Here is a 17,026-nt window from a genome sequence, read left to right on the forward strand (position 1 = left end):
CCTTAAAACTCTAATTCACCCTATGATCTGCATTACATTTGTGATGTTTTGAGTGACCTCTGAGCTGTTTTGTCTTTGCTTTTGTTTCCCACAGTGTCTAGCACTGAGCCATGTTTGTTAAAACCAATCACACTTGTAGAAATATTTTCCTCTTTTATATATTAATTAACACATTTTCTGTAGGGTACAAGATTAACAGCAATAGGATTATTTTGCCATTTTGTTTAATTTTGGGGAAAAAGAACTATTGAAATGCCTGGGACTGTAAACCATCCTTGGCCTAGTGCTGTTAGCAGAGCACTGTTGGCTTATGAGTGAACATACTCTTAAGTGAGTCCAAAATGAATATGCCAGTAGTAGTTGGTGCCTATAAGGCACTCTGACTAAATGTTGTGCATTTTTATTTGGTATTCTAAATCTGTGGTATCCAATATGGTCCACACTAGTCACATGTAGCTTTTTTTTTTTTTTTGAGATGGAGTTTTGCTGTTGTTACCCAGGCTGCAGTGCAATGGCACGATCTTGGCTCAGCGCGACCTCCACATTCTGGGTTCAAGCAGTTCTCCTGCCTCAGCCTCCTGAGTAGCTGGGGCTACAGGCACGTGCCACCATGCCCAGCTAATTTTTGTATTTTTAGTAGAGATGGAGTTTCACCTTGTTGACCAGGATGGTCTCGATCTCTTGACCTCGTGATCCACCCACCTCGGCCTCCCAAAGTGCTGGGATTATAGGCGTGAGCCACTGTGCCCGGCCTACATGTAGCTTTTAAAATTCACTTTAGTTAAAATTAAAAATTCCATTTCTTAGTCACACCAGTCATATTTTAAGTGCTCAGTAGTCACATGTGGCTGATGGCTGCTGTATTGGACATTGCAGATACAGGACATTTACATTGTTGCAGAATAACAGAGATATTAATTTTCAAATCAAAAGAAGAGGGAGTTCCACCAAGCAAGTGCTTAGGTTTCTTTCTCTCTAAAAGCTCATACTGAATAATGGTTATTGAGTAGATTGCTGAACCAGGAGATAGTGTGTCCCAAAGAACTGTGAATTAAAGTCTGTAATCATTTTTTCCCTCCTCACACACTGAAGGCAAGTAGCGGGTCTGAGAGTGGGAGCCCAAAACGAAGAGGCCAGAGGCAGCTGAAAAAACAGTAAGTCTTTCATTGGGGAAATGACTCACTCCAGTCGTTTCAAACTTGCCAGCATTTCTAGGAATGCCTTCATTGTGTCTTTAGTCTACTCCAGGTCCCTTCGTCTGCTTCTGTCTCTCTTGTTAGCTCGGGTGACCATCTACCCTGACCTGTAGCAATAGCAGCAGCAGCGTTGGAGACCCAAGATTCTCAGTTTAACATGTGGAAGGGGTCCACGATACGCGGGCCATTGCTTGGGGTAAATCTCAGCTCCTTCCATTGGGTTAGCCCAATTAGCCCGTTGATTTTTTTCCTGAAAAATATGTGTATATAACAAGTATATGAGTATTTGGTATTGCAGTAAGCAAGGAACAAATTTAGATTTGCCATTTTTGATTTTCATTTGTACTTTGTGTTAGCATGGCAAAATTATATTGACTAGGCATTCATTTGGGTAAGAAGTTACATATTATTTCTGTATAATTTTAATATTGCAATTCATAAGCCAGAAAAATTTAATTCGTGGACATAATATGAAATTTCTTTATAACATAGATTTATATGTTCATTATTTTTTAATTTAAGAAGTTCCGTTTATATGATATAATGAAATTATATTTTTCATTTTTTCATATGGATCCCGTTGACAATCTGAATTTTGTAACTCCTCTCAAAAATGTAGATATTCAAAACTTTGTACACCAGTTCAGGGGTTCTCATGTTAAACAATTGTCTATGGCTTCTATTAAGAGCGCTAGGTACATAGTCTCTGTTGTAAAATATTAATAATCTTTAGTAAGTGGCCTAAGGTAAGTCATTTGAGATTTTAAAACCCATTTCCTCATCTCCAAAATAGAGTAATACTTATATTCTGTCTACCCAACAAGTTTATTAGAAACTATGCTAGGATTTTATGACATTAAATAAATGTAGAGTATTATAGAGCCTTACAGAAAGTCAACTACTTAATAATTGCCCAGCTGGGGTGCATCCAGTATTCATTTGTGTTTTGGTGAAATAGTAACTGTGCGCATACCTGCACTTCTTGGCATCTTAGAAGGCTTTTTTTTCTACCCCAGTCTCGTGGTCTGCTTGGGATACTATTATCTGCTTATTGGTCTAATGGTCTTTTCCTTTTGAGTGTCTTTCCTGAAATGTCAACCTTGATTACACCCTGGGAAGTCCATGCATGTAATCGTTACTTCACCATCTGGCTACATTGTTTTGGTCTCTTGATTGCAAGTTAAATGGTGCTGTGCTTGAATTCTTGACTTACCATTTTAATGGCTTTATTTTTGTGTGTGCAGAAGCCAGCATTTTTTTCAGTCACTGTATAATACATTGCACTTACTCTGGGTGGCTCATATTCTTGTCAGTCATTTTTATTTTTGAGGCAGGGTCTCAGTCTTTCGCTCAGGCTGGAGTGCAGTGGCTTCATCACAGCCTGCTGCAGCCCTGGCCTGCTGGACTTCATCGGCCCACCTAAGTCACCTGAGTAGCTGGGATGACAGGTGTGTGCCATCATGCCCAGCTAAGTTTTAAAAAATTTATTGTAGAGATGGGGTATCACCAGGTTTCCCAGACTGATTTCAAACTTCTGAGCTCAAGCAGTCCTCCAGTCTCAGTCTCCTAGGATTACAGTCGTGAGCCACTGTGGCCCACCACTTATCAGTCTTAAGAATTCCCCAAATTTGGAAACTGTTAGTTGCATTTATGGGCCTTTCTTTTTCTGACTAGAACCTCTTAGTTCCTTGCAGAGTGGGATCTGTGTTCTTTCTCATGTTGCTCCCCTACCCAGGGCTCTTCCGTGGGAACTGCCTTGGGCTGAGGTAGTTCCCCTTGTATTGGTGTGTTTGGGCACTTCCTTTCTGCTGTCCTCTGGGCAGCTGGTGAGTACTGTGAATTTCCAGGGAGCTCTTCTCCTGAGTCACCAGTTTAGATTCCTGAAAGATTAATTAGACGAGGTCTTGTAGCTGCTAACGCTCAAGTTGCAACGCACAGCACGTTAGGAGCCTTCCCTGATCCATGCTGAGCAGGTGTGACAGAACCTCACATGTGGGCGCCTGCGTTTCAGAATTGACAGAGACTCCCTCAGAGAGTGAAAGGTTTGAAATACTGGCACAAAGAAATGCTTTTCTGAAACCCTGCAGATTTTATTCACACATTAGAGTTTTAAAAAAGGAACAGTTTTATAAAATTGGTTTAAAAAAATGAATTCCAAATTTTAGGAAAGTTGCAAGAATAAAAGTGTAGTACTAAGGACACCTTAAATGCTTTACCCAGATTGCCTTTTTTCCTCCCTTTGCTTTATGGTTGTGGATACTGCTTATTTAAGAGAGACGGTCTTGCTGTTGCCTTGGCTAAAGTGCGGTAGTGAGGCCTTGGCTCTCTGCAGCCTCAACCTCCTGAGCTCAAGTGATCCTCTTCCCTCAGCCTCCCAAGTAGTTGGGATGACAGGTGTGCGCCTCCATGCCTAATTTTTGTAGAGATAGAGGCCTCACTATGTTGCCCTGGCTGGTCTCAAGCTCCTGGCCTCAAGTTAACCTCTCACCTTGTTCTCCCAAAGTGTTGAGATTACAGTCGTAAGCCGCTACACCCAGCTGTGTATATTTATATATATATATATACACACACACAATGTTTTTTATGAACTATTTGAGACTGAAATTCATAGAATTTTACCTTTTACCCCTTTACCTTAAATACATAAGGCATATTTCTTAAAAATAAGGATATTCTCTTTTATAAGCATAATAGCGTACAGTTTCAACTCAGATTTAAAACATTGCTGTTGTACTTATTTATTTATTTATTTTTGAGACAGAGTCTCACTGTTGCCAGGCTGGAGTGGAGTGGTACGATCTTGGCTCACTGCAACCTCCTCCTCCTAGGTTCAAGTGATTCTCCTGCCTCAGCCTCCCCAGTAGCTGGGACTATAGGCATGCACCACCATGCCCAGCTAATTTTTTGTATTTTTAGTAGAGATGGGGTTTCACCATGTTGGCCAGGATGGTCTTGATCTCTTGACCTCGTGATCCGCCTGCCTCAATCTCCCTAAGTGCTAAGATTACAGGCGGGAGCCACCATGCCTGGCCTCTGATGTTCTTTTATATAATTCATATTCCAGTTTTGTCAGTTGACCCAGTAAAGTCTTTCGTAATATTTTTCCATCTCTACTACAGGATCTAGTTGAGGGCCTGTTACTGCATTTAGTTGCATGTCTGGTTTCTGTAATTGGGAGCACTTGTACTGCCTTCTTTTGATTTTAGGACATTGATGTTTTTGAAGAATGCAGTCTTACAAGGGCCTGCGTTCTTTGGAGAATTAGAAAGAGACCAATTACCCGGTCATGATGTGTATTAGATGTTTTTTTTTTTGAGACTCAGTCTTACTCTGTCACCCAGGCTGGAGTGCAGTGGTGTAATCTCAGCTCACTGCAACCTCTGCTTCCCAGGCTCAAGCGATTCTCCTGCTTCAGCCTCCTGAGTAGCTGGGATTACAGGCACATGCCAACATGCCCAGCTAATTTTTGTATTTTTAGTAGAGTCGGGGTTTTACCATGTTGCCCTGGCTGGTCTTGAATTCCTGACCTCAGGTGATCCACCTGCCTAAGCTTCCCAAAGTGCTGGGATTATAGGTGTGAGCCACCGCACCTGGCCTTTTTTTTAAAATGAAAGAGACAGGGGTCTCACTTTATTGATGCAGATATGTGGTCAACCTTGAACTCCTGGGCTCAAGTGATCCTCTTGCCTCTCTCTCCCCAGTAGCTGGGACTACAGGCATGTACCACCAGCTGTATTCATATTTTTAAAGCGTGGAAGAAGTTACACAGCACAGGCTAGGCGTGGTGGCTCAAGCCTGTAATCTCAGCACTTTGGGAGGCCGAGGCTGGCGGATCATGAGGTCAGGAGATCGACACCATCCTAGCCAACGTGGTGAAAACCCATATGTACTAAAAATGCAAAAATTAGAAGAGCGTGGTGGCGCATGTCTGTATTCCCAGCTACTTGGGAGGGTGAGGCAGGAGAATCACTTGAACTAGGGAGGTGGAGGTTGCAGTGAGCCAAGATTGTGCCACTGCCCTCCAGCCTGGTGACAGAGTGAGACTCTATCCCCCAAAAAAAAGAAAAAAAAAAAAAAAAAGAAGAAGAAGTTACACAGCACAATGGGCCTGCACAATATTTAAAATTTTTTTTTTAATTAGTGGGCATCATTTAATTGAGAGACAGTGCGTAAGAATCTCTTTTCAGCTTCTTTTGAGAAAATGTGTTAATACTGGCTCACATAAGAGTGACGGGCCAGGAGTTCTCCATTTTGCCCTCTTTGCATTTCTCATCTGGCCCTGGTGAGTATTTGAGATTTTAATCTCTGATTTAGAGTCATACAAACAAACAAAACATTGAATTTAATTTAACCAACTCATGCTGTTTTGGTTAAACCCTTTTTTTTCCTTTCATATATTACTTATTAATGTTATCCAGATTTGGGCAATGTTGTATAAGATTTTTGTTGACTCTTGGTCCTGGTGGTTTTGCTATGTTTTTGTGTTTTGAGAAAGTGTTTTACTCTCTTACCCAGGAGGGAGTGCAGTGCAGTGGCACATTCACAGCTCTTTGCAGCCTCAACCTCCTGAGCTCAAGTGATTCTCCCACCTTAACCTCCTGAGTAGTTGCACTGCAGGCGCACATCACCACACCAGCCTACTTTCTTATTTTTTTGTAAAGGCTGCATCTCACTATGATGCCCAGGCTGGTCTTGAACCCCTTGGTTCAAGCCATCCTTCTACCATGGCCTCCCAAAGTACTGGTATTACAGGCATGAGCCACTGTGCCTGGCCCTTTTCCAGCGTTTTGAATTGGAGATTGTCACAAACCTCTACAGTGGAAGGGAATCCCTATTAGCCTCAGATTCCTCTTGTTCATTGGAATTTTTTATGAAAGGCGTCCTTTCTTGGGGAAATCTACTTGAAAATTGAAGAAACGAAAGTAATTACTTTCTCTTTTCCAGATGTCTTCTAAGTGGAGGAAAAAGGAACTTTCTTCTTAGAGATCGTTAATAGCAGCCCTTACCAACTCTCAGTCAAAGTTTTGGCTCATTATATTTAAAAGTTGCTTTTGTTCATTTCCTGCTTTACAGCTGATTAGATTTGATTTATCTGTCTTAGGGTTTGTGTCTGGCCAACTGCCTTTTTCCAATAAAAGAAGAAAACTATATACATTTAACTTGCATTTTGACTTTTTTCCCATGTCTTTTTACGTTGCCTTGGGGCCTCTTGGCTAAATTTTGCTATTTTTCTCCATAATTCTCAGAATTCTGGCAAAAATTTAGTTGAGTTCTGTATTTTTATGGAATTTAGGGGATTCTGACAGTGGCCTCTTAAGGTGGATGTTACAAGTTTCCTTTGATACACAAAACACTTTTTACTTCCAATCTCATATCTTAGACTGTTCTTTATTGTAGCCTGACTTAAAATGTATGGCTCAGTGGTGGAGTCTTCATTAGATTTGCCAGTAATCTTATTTGCCATAAGAGGCTAGTAATGTAGGAGAGGGCAACAGTTTCCCATGCGGGAAAGCCTTAGACATCAGTAGGGTTGGGAAGTAATTTCTTTGTTACTGATCAGTCACTTTATTTGCTGTACTCATTCTTCAGAGTGATTTAGTATTGCTAATCCTTACTATCTTTTTTCTTGTTCTTGAAAATTAAAAGAAAACTTGAAAGAATCCAACCAATTTCAAATATACATACACACACTCAGTCAGGCCTTTTAAACCTTGAGTTTTTCAAATATTCCCAGGCTGTGTAAGCCTGGCTTTAATGTTTTCTGATTCTTTGGTTCTCAGTGAGTTATGAGTGAGTTGCAGGGCTGAGGGTTGGTGATATGGCCAAGCAACTCATTTCCTCCCTGCACTTCAGTTTCCTTCTCTGGAAGGAGAGCTTTGGACTCTCCAACTAAGCTTTGGAGCTTAGTTGATTTGCTAAGTTTTTTTTTTGCGTTCATTTTAAGTCTTCCTCCTTGTTCATAAGTCTATAAATCTGTAGTTTATCTGGAAAACTCTAGCCTCAACAACATCCATTCTCTCTGTTTGCTGTCTCCTGTACTTGCAGAAGTGAACCTCATTGGTGGCCCTGGTTTTAGGTTCTCAATTCCTGGGGGAGATAGGGAAGTTAGAATTTATTAGTGACTGTGGACCTTTCTCATCTGAAGGAATGACTGTATAAGCCCCTTCTGAGTCATAAACTGTTCTGGACTTGCTCCAAGGGAGACTGCAGGCTTGTGCTGGGCCCCGCTTACTGTAGACATCTGCTTTTCTTCCTTCCTGGTGATCACCTTCTATTCCTTGGATTCTTAGCAAACATTTATTATAGCAGGCTCTGGAGAAGCAGAATTAGACCGGTGCCCAGAGCGTATATAAGAAGGTCTTTGTTTTAAGAGACTGAAGGATGTTAGGCAGTACTAACAGGCCTTTTTGTCTTAGCAGAAGCACCCTACTTTTCTGACTTGTAGACTAATTGTGCATTCTTTAATTGATTTTTTAAAAACTTAACAAAGAAACATCTCCATTTGCCTAACTTTGGCTAAACTCTGGTACAAAGATGAGCAAAAAGACTTGATGTACCGGGAGCCATCTACTGGGAAATGCATATGAAAACACGCAGTGCTAGTCGAAGTTGAGTAAGGTTCATAAACGTGCTGCACTGACTGTCCATGGAAGGCCCGAATTGTTTTTCCCCCGCTGAGGTCTCTACCAGTTCAGGTATAGGGTGACTGTTCTAGCTTTTAGGAAGGTTCTCAATGTGCAGATCAGCCACCTCTTTTCAATATGCTTTCACTATTACTTTGACCCACTGTCCCGTGAAGAACATTGATTTGACTTTGCAGTTCTGTAGTTGTTGTCTTTAGTATGACCTCATTCCCTATAAAGTGACCCGTAGGCAAAATGGTAATTGTTTTATTTACAGAGAAACCCCAAGCACTTGCCTGTCAGTTTTTTCCCTAGATACTTCACGCCCAGCAGCTATTACATGTTTCTTTCTTCTTCCCTGCAGGTGAGAAATGAATGAGGTCCCTGCAGTATCTTGTTTGATTTTCAAGTAAACTAAAACCGTTTGGGTTAGGAGGACACCTGTAGCTTATGGCTCTTTCAAGCCTTCTAAGATCTCAAGAAGTAAAGGAACATCTACTTTATTTAATAATTACTAAAAACCACATCTTTAGCTGAACAGATTATTTAGTTATATGGTAGGTTTATTGTTGAAAAATAATTTTAGGGACCATCTTTAAATGTATTCTAAAGACTTAAAATACCTAGTATAGTGGTTCTCAGAGTTTCTACCCAGTATCAGTGTTGTTTGAATTTGTTAACATTCATATTTTTTAGGCCTCTCCTGAGACCTACTGCATCAGAAACTCTGACTAGAGCCCAGAAATCTTTTTTTTTTGTGGGGGAAGGGCAGCTGGGGACAGGGTTTCACTCTATCACCTAGGCTGGAGTACAGTGGCAAAATCACAGCTTACTGCAACCTCAGACTCCTGAGTTCAAGTTATCCCTCCGCCTCCTTAGCCTTCTGAGTAACTAGTACTGTAGGCGTACTCCACAGGCCTGGCTCAATTTTTAAAGTTAAATTTTAATTTTTGTAGAGAGGGGTCTTGTATTTTCTTGGGTTGGTCTTGAACTCCTGGACTCCAGTGATCCTCCCACTTTGGCCTCCCAAAGCACTGGGATTACAGGCCTGAACCACCTCACTTGGCCTAGAAATATTTTTTACAAGCCCTCTAGGTGATTCTGATACATTCTAAAATTTTGGAACCACTGATCTTGTGCATATTACGGTTTCCTTTTTTTTTTTTCTTTTTGCCTTCTCTGCAGTAGCAATATTATGGTTTCAATCTTGTCAATGATAGTAGTAAATTTAAAAAAATGCATATATATCCATTGTTATTTATTTTTGTTACGGGAGATAAAATAGCAGTAGATATTATGTGGTCCAGGAAGGATCACAATTCAAGTTTAAATGGAGCTAGTTAGCATGCTAAAATATGCATGTTCTGCCTTTTAGATAGTCAAATTGAAATTGGTTTTGTCAGCTTATTTATCTTGAATTCTTTTAGAAAAGAAATTATTTTGTTTTGCTTTTGATCGCAGAGAAAAATGGAAACGGGAGCCCTCAGAAGATGAACAGGAGCAAGGCACCAGTGCAGAGAGTGAGCCAGAGCAGAAGAAAGTGAAAGCCAGAAGACCTGTCCCCAGAAGGTGCGCTCTTTGCTTCAGAGGGGAAGGATGATGTCAGGCTGGAATGACAGCCTTAATGAGATGCGTTGTGTTTTGATTCTGGGTTTTAGATGTCTGTGGTTCACTTTCACTAGCCTACATTGCAGGGCTTACTGCTGCTTCTTCACAGTCTAGCTTTCCTGGGGCAAACATGTCTTCCACTTTTAGTAAAACTCCGTGTATGTTTAGGCAGGGTACAATCTCTTTTTGGGAGAACAAATTGTTTAAAACGCTGTTTGCGTGGCGTAAAGCGTACTTGAATAGTTTATTACCTTGTTCATACAATCTTATGTAACATTAAACAGAGAATGTGATTGTGGAGAGAAGGAGGTGGGCTGAAATAGCAAATCATGCTAATTTCTGATAAGACAGATGGCAGCCCAAGGTAGTGATGACAGGAAAAGGGACTCAGATGACATACAGGCCCCAGGGAAAATTACCTCCTTGTAGTGCTTAGAATGGGCTCAGCAAACTATGCCCTTTGGGCCAAATTCCATCTACTGCCCATTTGTATGGCCTGTGAGCTAAGAATCGTTTTTATTGATGAACATTTCTAAGTTATAGTTTAAGGATAGAGAGCACTAAATTTGAACCCCAGTTAAGTGAAGTGTTACCCCTCAAAAACAATTCTGTTCTCATTAGTAGACATTTATTACAGTAAATATACTTAATGATTACTTTATTTTGAATTTCACAGGAAAATTTGTGAAACATTTATTTCCTTTTATTATATAAGTACCTATATATTGGCCCCCATTTTGCCTCTTGGCTGGCAGAGCCTAAAATATTTTACTCTCTGGCCATTTACAGAAAAAGTTTGCCCACCTCTGGCCTAGGACATTGTACTTAACCCCCAACACCAGCAGGGGAATTTGTCAACTGAATTTTATCTTCTTTTATCTCAGTTTAAGCTCCAAGACTGAAATGTCACACTGGTTCTTTTAGAATTTTACTTATTTTTTGTTACATTCTGGATCATCTCTCTAGGTTTGGTTATGAGAAAGGTGCGGTAGGTATGAGAGAAAGAGATAATAAATGTGACCATGAGTTTCCATTTCTCTCCTCCTTTTCTTTCACCTTTTTATCACTGATAGAAGATTTGGGGATTTCCTTATGGGAGCTTCTAGACTGTGGCTCTCAGTTCTGGCTGTCTCCCTTGTCTGTCCAAGTTAATTCTGTGATGGGGCAGGCAGTGTCTTTAGTAGTCTTCCAGGTATGTTTTATACACAGACAGTAGAAACTTCTGCGTAGCTATTTCTTGTGCTTTATTTTCTTCACACAGATAATAGCATTCTATGCTTCTTGTTCTGTATTTTCTTTATCCTGGAAATCCTTTCATATTAGTATATAGAAAACTCTTTTCTTTTTTTTATGAGTACATAGTACTGTTTAGTTCCCAGTGGAAGTATATTTAGAGTTTTCTTAATCTTTTGTTATTGCAGATAATGCTGTAGTGAATACTTTATTATGCCTGTTTAGTTGTATATTAATAGGATTAATTCCTGCAAAAGTAAAAGCCTGCCAAAGAGATCCTACCGTGAACAACATGCTGTATGTGTGTTTTTATGTCACATAATCCTTATGAACATGTGTGAAACATTCACATTCTTTCCCATAAATGATTGCGGCTTATCAGCATTAGAATCACCTTCCTGTTGAAAATCCAAATTTCTAGTGAATTAGAATTTCAGGGACTAGGACCCAAGAATCTGCATGTTTAACATTCCCCAAGGAAATGTCACATTCTGATGTATGAACCACTGCTCTGGGAGAAACTGTTATATAAAGTAGGCAATGAAGACTTTGCCATTTGCTTCTCTTCTCATTTTAGAACAGTGCCCAAACCTCGTGTTAAAAAGCAGCCTAAGACTCAGCGTGGAAAGAGAAAAAAGCAAGAGTCTTCTGATGAGGATGATGATGATGACGAAGCTCCAAAAAGGCAGACTCGTCGAAGAGCGGCTAAAAATGTTAGGTACGTTGTGGCCCAGAAGTGTTTCATTGGTGTGATGATGTAGTTGGTTAGAGTTTGCTTCTCTCAAGTCACGGGCTGTGCACTTGGTAGATAAAAATAACAACCTATGTCCTGAAGTCGTTTTCAGAAATCTGGTCAGCTTTCTTGCAAAAAGCCCATATGGGATTGAGCCATGGGGAGTATGAAAAGGGTAGCAGTAGCACATTTGAAGCCTTTGTTCCTGTTCTGTTAAAGAACCACCACAAGTTCATGTCCTGGCCAGTGGTGACTTTGTGGCATTATCTTCATTTCCTCACTTGTTTTGCATTAAAGATGTTAGGATTATATTCCTACTTCTGAATTGCCTTTTGAATCACACACATTTTTCTGAGGTTCAGCTTATGTATTACTACTTGAATCTAATTTTATCAAGCTCACTAATAGGATATGACACATTAATAGGAATTACCATTAGTGAAATAAGCCAGGCACAGTGGCTCATGCCTGTAATTCCAACACTTTGGGAGGCCAAGGCGGGCAGATTGCTTGAGCCTGGGAGTTTGAGACCAGGCTGGACAGTAGGGCAAGACCCTGTCTCTGCAAAAATCAAGAAAAAGCCAAGTGTGGTGGTGGCATACACCTGCAGTCCCAGCTACCTGGGAGACTGAGGTGGGAGAATCCTGGGAGATGGAGATTGCAGTGAGCTGAGATTGTGCTTCTGCACTCCAGCCTAGACAAAAAGCCAGATCCTGTCTGAAAAAGGAAAAAAGAAAATGAAATAAAGGAAGACACATATGCAAATACCAGTAGTTTATAGAAATCAAAGAATTTTTTTTAGAAGATTTTGCAAATTTCTTTTGTTCTCAGAGATGATGAAAATGAGTCCTTAGAGACATTAATAACTTATTCAGTGTATCCAAATAATAATTGCATAGCTAGGACTAGGCTTTGAGCATGTTAGTATATAGCCTAGCACTTTTTCTTACTATAACTGTACTACCTCCAGGATTGTTTTTCCTTCTTGTGACTCAGTCGTTTGTTGTTAATATCTGATGGGACGTTACATTTTAATCATTATTTTTTTTCTTTTTGAGACGGAGTCTTTCTCTCTTGCCCAGGCTAGAGTGCAGTGGCACAATCTCAGCTCACTGCAACTTCTGCCTCCTGGGTTCAAGTGATTTTCCTACCTCAGCCTCTTGAGTAGCTGGAATTACAGGCACCTGCCACCCAGCTAATTTTGTGTTTTTAGTAGAGATGGGGTTTTACCATCTTGGTCAGGTTGGTCTCAAACTCCTAACCTTGTGATCCTCCCACCTTGGCCTCCCAAAGTGCTGGGATTACAGGCATGAGCCACTGTGTCCCGCCTGTGTGTGTGTGTGTGTGTGTGTGTGTGTGTGTGTGTGTATTTTTTTAACTGAAGTACTTGTGTTGAAGCTTCCAGCAGTTTGGGAATACTTAAATTTCAGGTTCTTGTTACTGGGAGACAACATACAGGGTTGGAACTTTTAATTTCATAAATATTGCTTCTCTTTTTGCCTGATGAAATAGTAGCAATTCTTTCTTCCTATTTGCTTTTTCTTTTTTTTTGTGGTGGTTTACTTGCTTACATAACAATATGATACTAAAAAATGAAAAAAAAGAGAAGTGTCCTCATAGCTTTCTATATCTTGCTTATATAAATTAGTATAAATATAGCATTTTGATTTTTCAACTACCAGTTAGACTTGCTGCAGTTGTTTAGGAGCATGCCTCAGTACTTTAAGAAAAAAAAGCAAGCTTTGAGCCCACTGAATGGCAAATCTGTAAAACAACATGTTTTTGGAACCAGAAGGTATGGTACCTTATTCTAGTTATGTATGGTTATGTGGCAGTTTAATTCTGAAGAGATCATTTCTCATTCATTCAGCATTATTCCTCTTGCAGTTATAAAGAAGATGATGACTTTGAGACGGACTCAGATGATCTCATTGAAATGACTGGAGAAGGAGTTGATGAACAGCAGGATAATAGTGAAACTATTGAAAAGGTCTTAGATTCAAGACTGGGAAAGAAAGGAGGTGTGTGTCTTTGGGGAGCAAATTGCATGTTATATCTGCTCATTAAGGCTCAGAATTTAGGTATTTTAACTCTGATGTGATGAATTTTAGTCTACTGCTGTATTTGTTGTGTTATGAAGAGGTCTTTCTGACCCAGTGTTTCAGAGCTGAGGACAAAGCCATTTGTCCACTATGTCTTTAAGATTTTGAATTAAACAAGTATGGATAAATGTCAATGTTTTATAAAGCAGTGATGTAGCAGAGATACTTGCTAATTCACATTAAGCAAATCCACCTTTGGTTATTTGTTTCTTAATTTCCTTGTGAAAATATTGAACTGGTTAAATACATATTTGGTAATAGTGAAGATTTTTAAATATCTAATTTAGATATTTCATAACTAAGTTCATTAAAGAAACCTTTCCATAAAGGAAATATCAAAATAATACTTAATGCTTTTTCTTTTTTCATTCTGGCTTCTACTGAGGTTAAGAGAATTAGCAGGGGACTTCGAGTAGGGAAATTTGGGGGAGGATATTTTGGTGTTCTATTCTTAATTTTGGAGGGAGGGATTTGTTTTCTGAGTTAGTAGGGACTAAAACAAAAGGATGTTACTGCTCTCTTTTTTTTTGTTTTTGGTTAAGGGATTTCTTTGATATCACCTGCAGATTTTGGAATATGTAAAACCTGGGTTTACATTTTAAAAATACTTGAAGTTTTTGATTGAGTCCATCCTGTGTTGTTAGTGAGTTTGTGCTTATTTCAAGTTGGGAGTATTTTGATGCATCATTCAAAAAGGGAGTCTTTAGAGAACTGCTTTCTTGGGAAGCTTTTTAATGTGTGGTGTAATATACTCTCTTTCAAGTGTGCTTAATCCTTTTGCAGCCACTGGAGCTTCTACTACCGTGTATGCAATTGAAGCTAATGGAGACCCTAGTGGTGACTTTGACACTGAAAAGGATGATGGTGAAGTCCAGTACCTCATCAAGTGGAAGGGTTGGTCTTACATCCACAGCACATGGGAGAGTGAAGAATCCTTACAGCAACAGAAAGTGAAGGGCCTCAAAAAACTAGAGAACTTCAAGAAAAAAGAGGATGAAATCAAACAATGGTATATTTTTCATCATGGATTAAAGACATGTATTTGCAGCCTGTGGGAAGGGAAAATTTTAAAGTAATGCATGGAGATCACAGCTCTCTAGAATCTCAGATTTTGCTTTGATCATCTAAATATGGAGCCATTTACAATTCTATTTTATAAGATCGTGACCTGAAGATACTTTATTTTAATATATGGCTACCAAGTTTTTGGAGTTAACAATAATAACTAGCTCATGGAGCATTATTCACACATTCTTTCTTTAATTTTCACAATACATGTGTGAGATTTGTACTGTCACTACCCCGTTTTATAGATGGAGAGAATACAGCACACAGCAATTTTGCAGGTGGATTCAGGATTTGAATTCTGACACCCTGAGTCCAGAACTCATTCTCTTAAGCACTTTGTTATCTTCCTGTAGTTAGGCTGGGGTGGCTTAGATGTAAAGAGTTAATATTCTGGAGCACTCTGGGTTATGATACACTTAAAACTAAAAATGGTTTTATACAATTTGCAGAAATGATGTGAAGGAAATGATTAGGTAACTACTGAAACTGTGATTAGTCCTCATGGCTTTAGTTTACTTATAGCCTGGACTGTGTGGGTATTGTGTATGGGAAACTGGGTAATAATGATACCAGGTTCTACCTCAAGACATACCTGTCGGTGTGGTGTGATCAGCCTATTTTTGTGTCTGGAATGTAGACAGATGGTTCTAATTCTGGTTTTACTGCTATGCAAAATGTGCTACTTAGTAAATTACGTGTTTTTCCTTTGACTCAAAACTGAAAATATCTACCCTGAGATAGTGAGGTAGGCATGTAAAGCAGTTAGAAATTTGAAATCCTCTGAAATACAGTAATTCTAATATTAAATTGCTGCTGTTGTCATCTGAAAGGTTTTGATACCAAGAATAACTGGTTTTCCAAAAGTCATATTTAATTAATCCTAAAACCCATACATATATAAGAAAAGGCATATTGTTTTATTGTCCTGATCTGTTTAAAGTATGCATTTGTCACATAAAATATTTTTAGGTCTTTTTAGACAGGACGCATCAGAGAGGCAGGCAACTGCTGTATCCTTCTATGAGTCTAAGGATTTCAGTGTTTTCTAAAAGTGGTTTTTTTTTGTTGTTGTTGTTTTGTTTTTTGGTAAATTTTCTGGCCTAATTACCAGTAAGGATTACTAAAGGGGCAGATGGGAGTAAAAACAGATTTTCTTTCCAACCTTTGACTTTTGCTTTGATGTATTGTATTTTAGTTCATGTGTACTTTTTCTGTCTGTCTGCCATCCAGGTTAGGGAAAGTTTCTCCTGAAGATGTAGAATATTTCAATTGCCAACAGGAGCTGGCTTCAGAGTTGAATAAACAGTATCAGATAGTAGAAAGAGTAATAGGTAAGTGCATGGTAACTCACTTTAGCCATGTTTGAGCTCAAGGAATAATGGCTTTTGCTTTTGGCAGTAATGTAAATTTAAAAAATGCACTTTGGAGACTAGACAGGTCCTAGATTTATTTTAAAGGAGAAGCTAAGAAGATTTGCTGGTGAATTTGGATGTTTGGGGGATGAGAGAAAGAGGTGTTAAGTATGATGTCAAGATTTTTGGCCTAAACATGTAGAAGTATAGGGGTACCATTTACTGAAGTGGAAAGATGAAGGGAAGAGGTGATTGTCAGAGTGGAAACCAGGAGCTAAGTTTGATATTTCAAGTTTGATTCATTTCTTAGTCATTTAAGTGAAGAGTATAGTGAAGGCTGGAGCGTATGTGAGCCTGGAGCTTAGAACTCTTAGTCTGGGCTGGAGATGTATATTTGGTAATTTATCAGTATTTAGATAGTATTTAAAACCTAAGACTGAACAGGATCATCAGTTAATAGAGTATCATGCCTGGGCGTGGTGGCTCACGCCTATAATCCCAGTACTTTGGGAGGCAGAGGCCAGCATATCACAAGGTCAGAAGATCAAGACCATCCTGGTCAACATGGAGAAACCCCATCTCTATTAAAAATAAAAAAATTAGCTGGATGTGGTGGCATACACCTGTAGTCCCAGCTGCTCGGGAGGCTGAGGCAGGAGAATTGCTTGAACCTTGGAGGTGGAGGCTGCAGTGAGCTGAGATCGTGCCTCTACACTCCAGCCTGGGTGACAGAGCAAGATACCATCTCAAAAAAAAAGAAAGGGTATCACATGGTAGAAGAAGTCTGAGAGCATTTTAGCTTTGGAAAGTCAGAAAGAAGCCAGCAAAGGAGACTGAGAGCGAACAGTCAGTGAGACAGGAGGAGAGCTGCAAGAGAGTAGTGCACTGGAAGCCAAGTGACTCACACGATAAGGACTGAGACTGATCTGTGCATTTGGCAATAGCTATGGCACTGGAGAAATGCATCCTTGGAGTCATGGGGGTGCAGGCCTGATTAGGGTAGTTTCAAGAAAAAATGAGGGGACAGCAAGTATCAACAACTTGTTGGGGAAGTTTTCTTACAAAGAGGAACAGAGAAATTGAGTGTCAGCCTGAGAGAGAGATGAGAACA

At 39.6% G+C, this 17,026-nt stretch overlaps 1 protein-coding gene across 13 annotated transcripts in view; it reads left to right on the forward strand.

Annotated features, from left to right (window-relative positions):
• The window catches only part of CHD2 (chromodomain helicase DNA binding protein 2), a 166,416-nt gene that overhangs the window by 28,259 nt on the left and 121,131 nt on the right, over positions 1-17,026 (forward strand). For all 13 annotated transcript variants that reach the window (XM_078326852.1, XM_078326854.1, XM_078326855.1 and 10 more), the window contains 6 exons: positions 1,093-1,154; positions 9,281-9,388; positions 11,238-11,378; positions 13,281-13,414; positions 14,279-14,504; positions 15,794-15,894. In XM_078326852.1, coding sequence (XP_078182978.1) covers positions 1,093-1,154; positions 9,281-9,388; positions 11,238-11,378; positions 13,281-13,414; positions 14,279-14,504; positions 15,794-15,894 — 772 coding nt within the window. The remainder of the gene's footprint in view (positions 1-1,092; positions 1,155-9,280; positions 9,389-11,237; positions 11,379-13,280; positions 13,415-14,278; positions 14,505-15,793; positions 15,895-17,026) is intronic.

The sequence above is a fragment of the Callithrix jacchus genome, chromosome 6, assembly GCF_049354715.1.
Source record: "Callithrix jacchus isolate 240 chromosome 6, calJac240_pri, whole genome shotgun sequence".
NCBI lineage: Eukaryota > Metazoa > Chordata > Mammalia > Primates > Cebidae > Callithrix > Callithrix jacchus.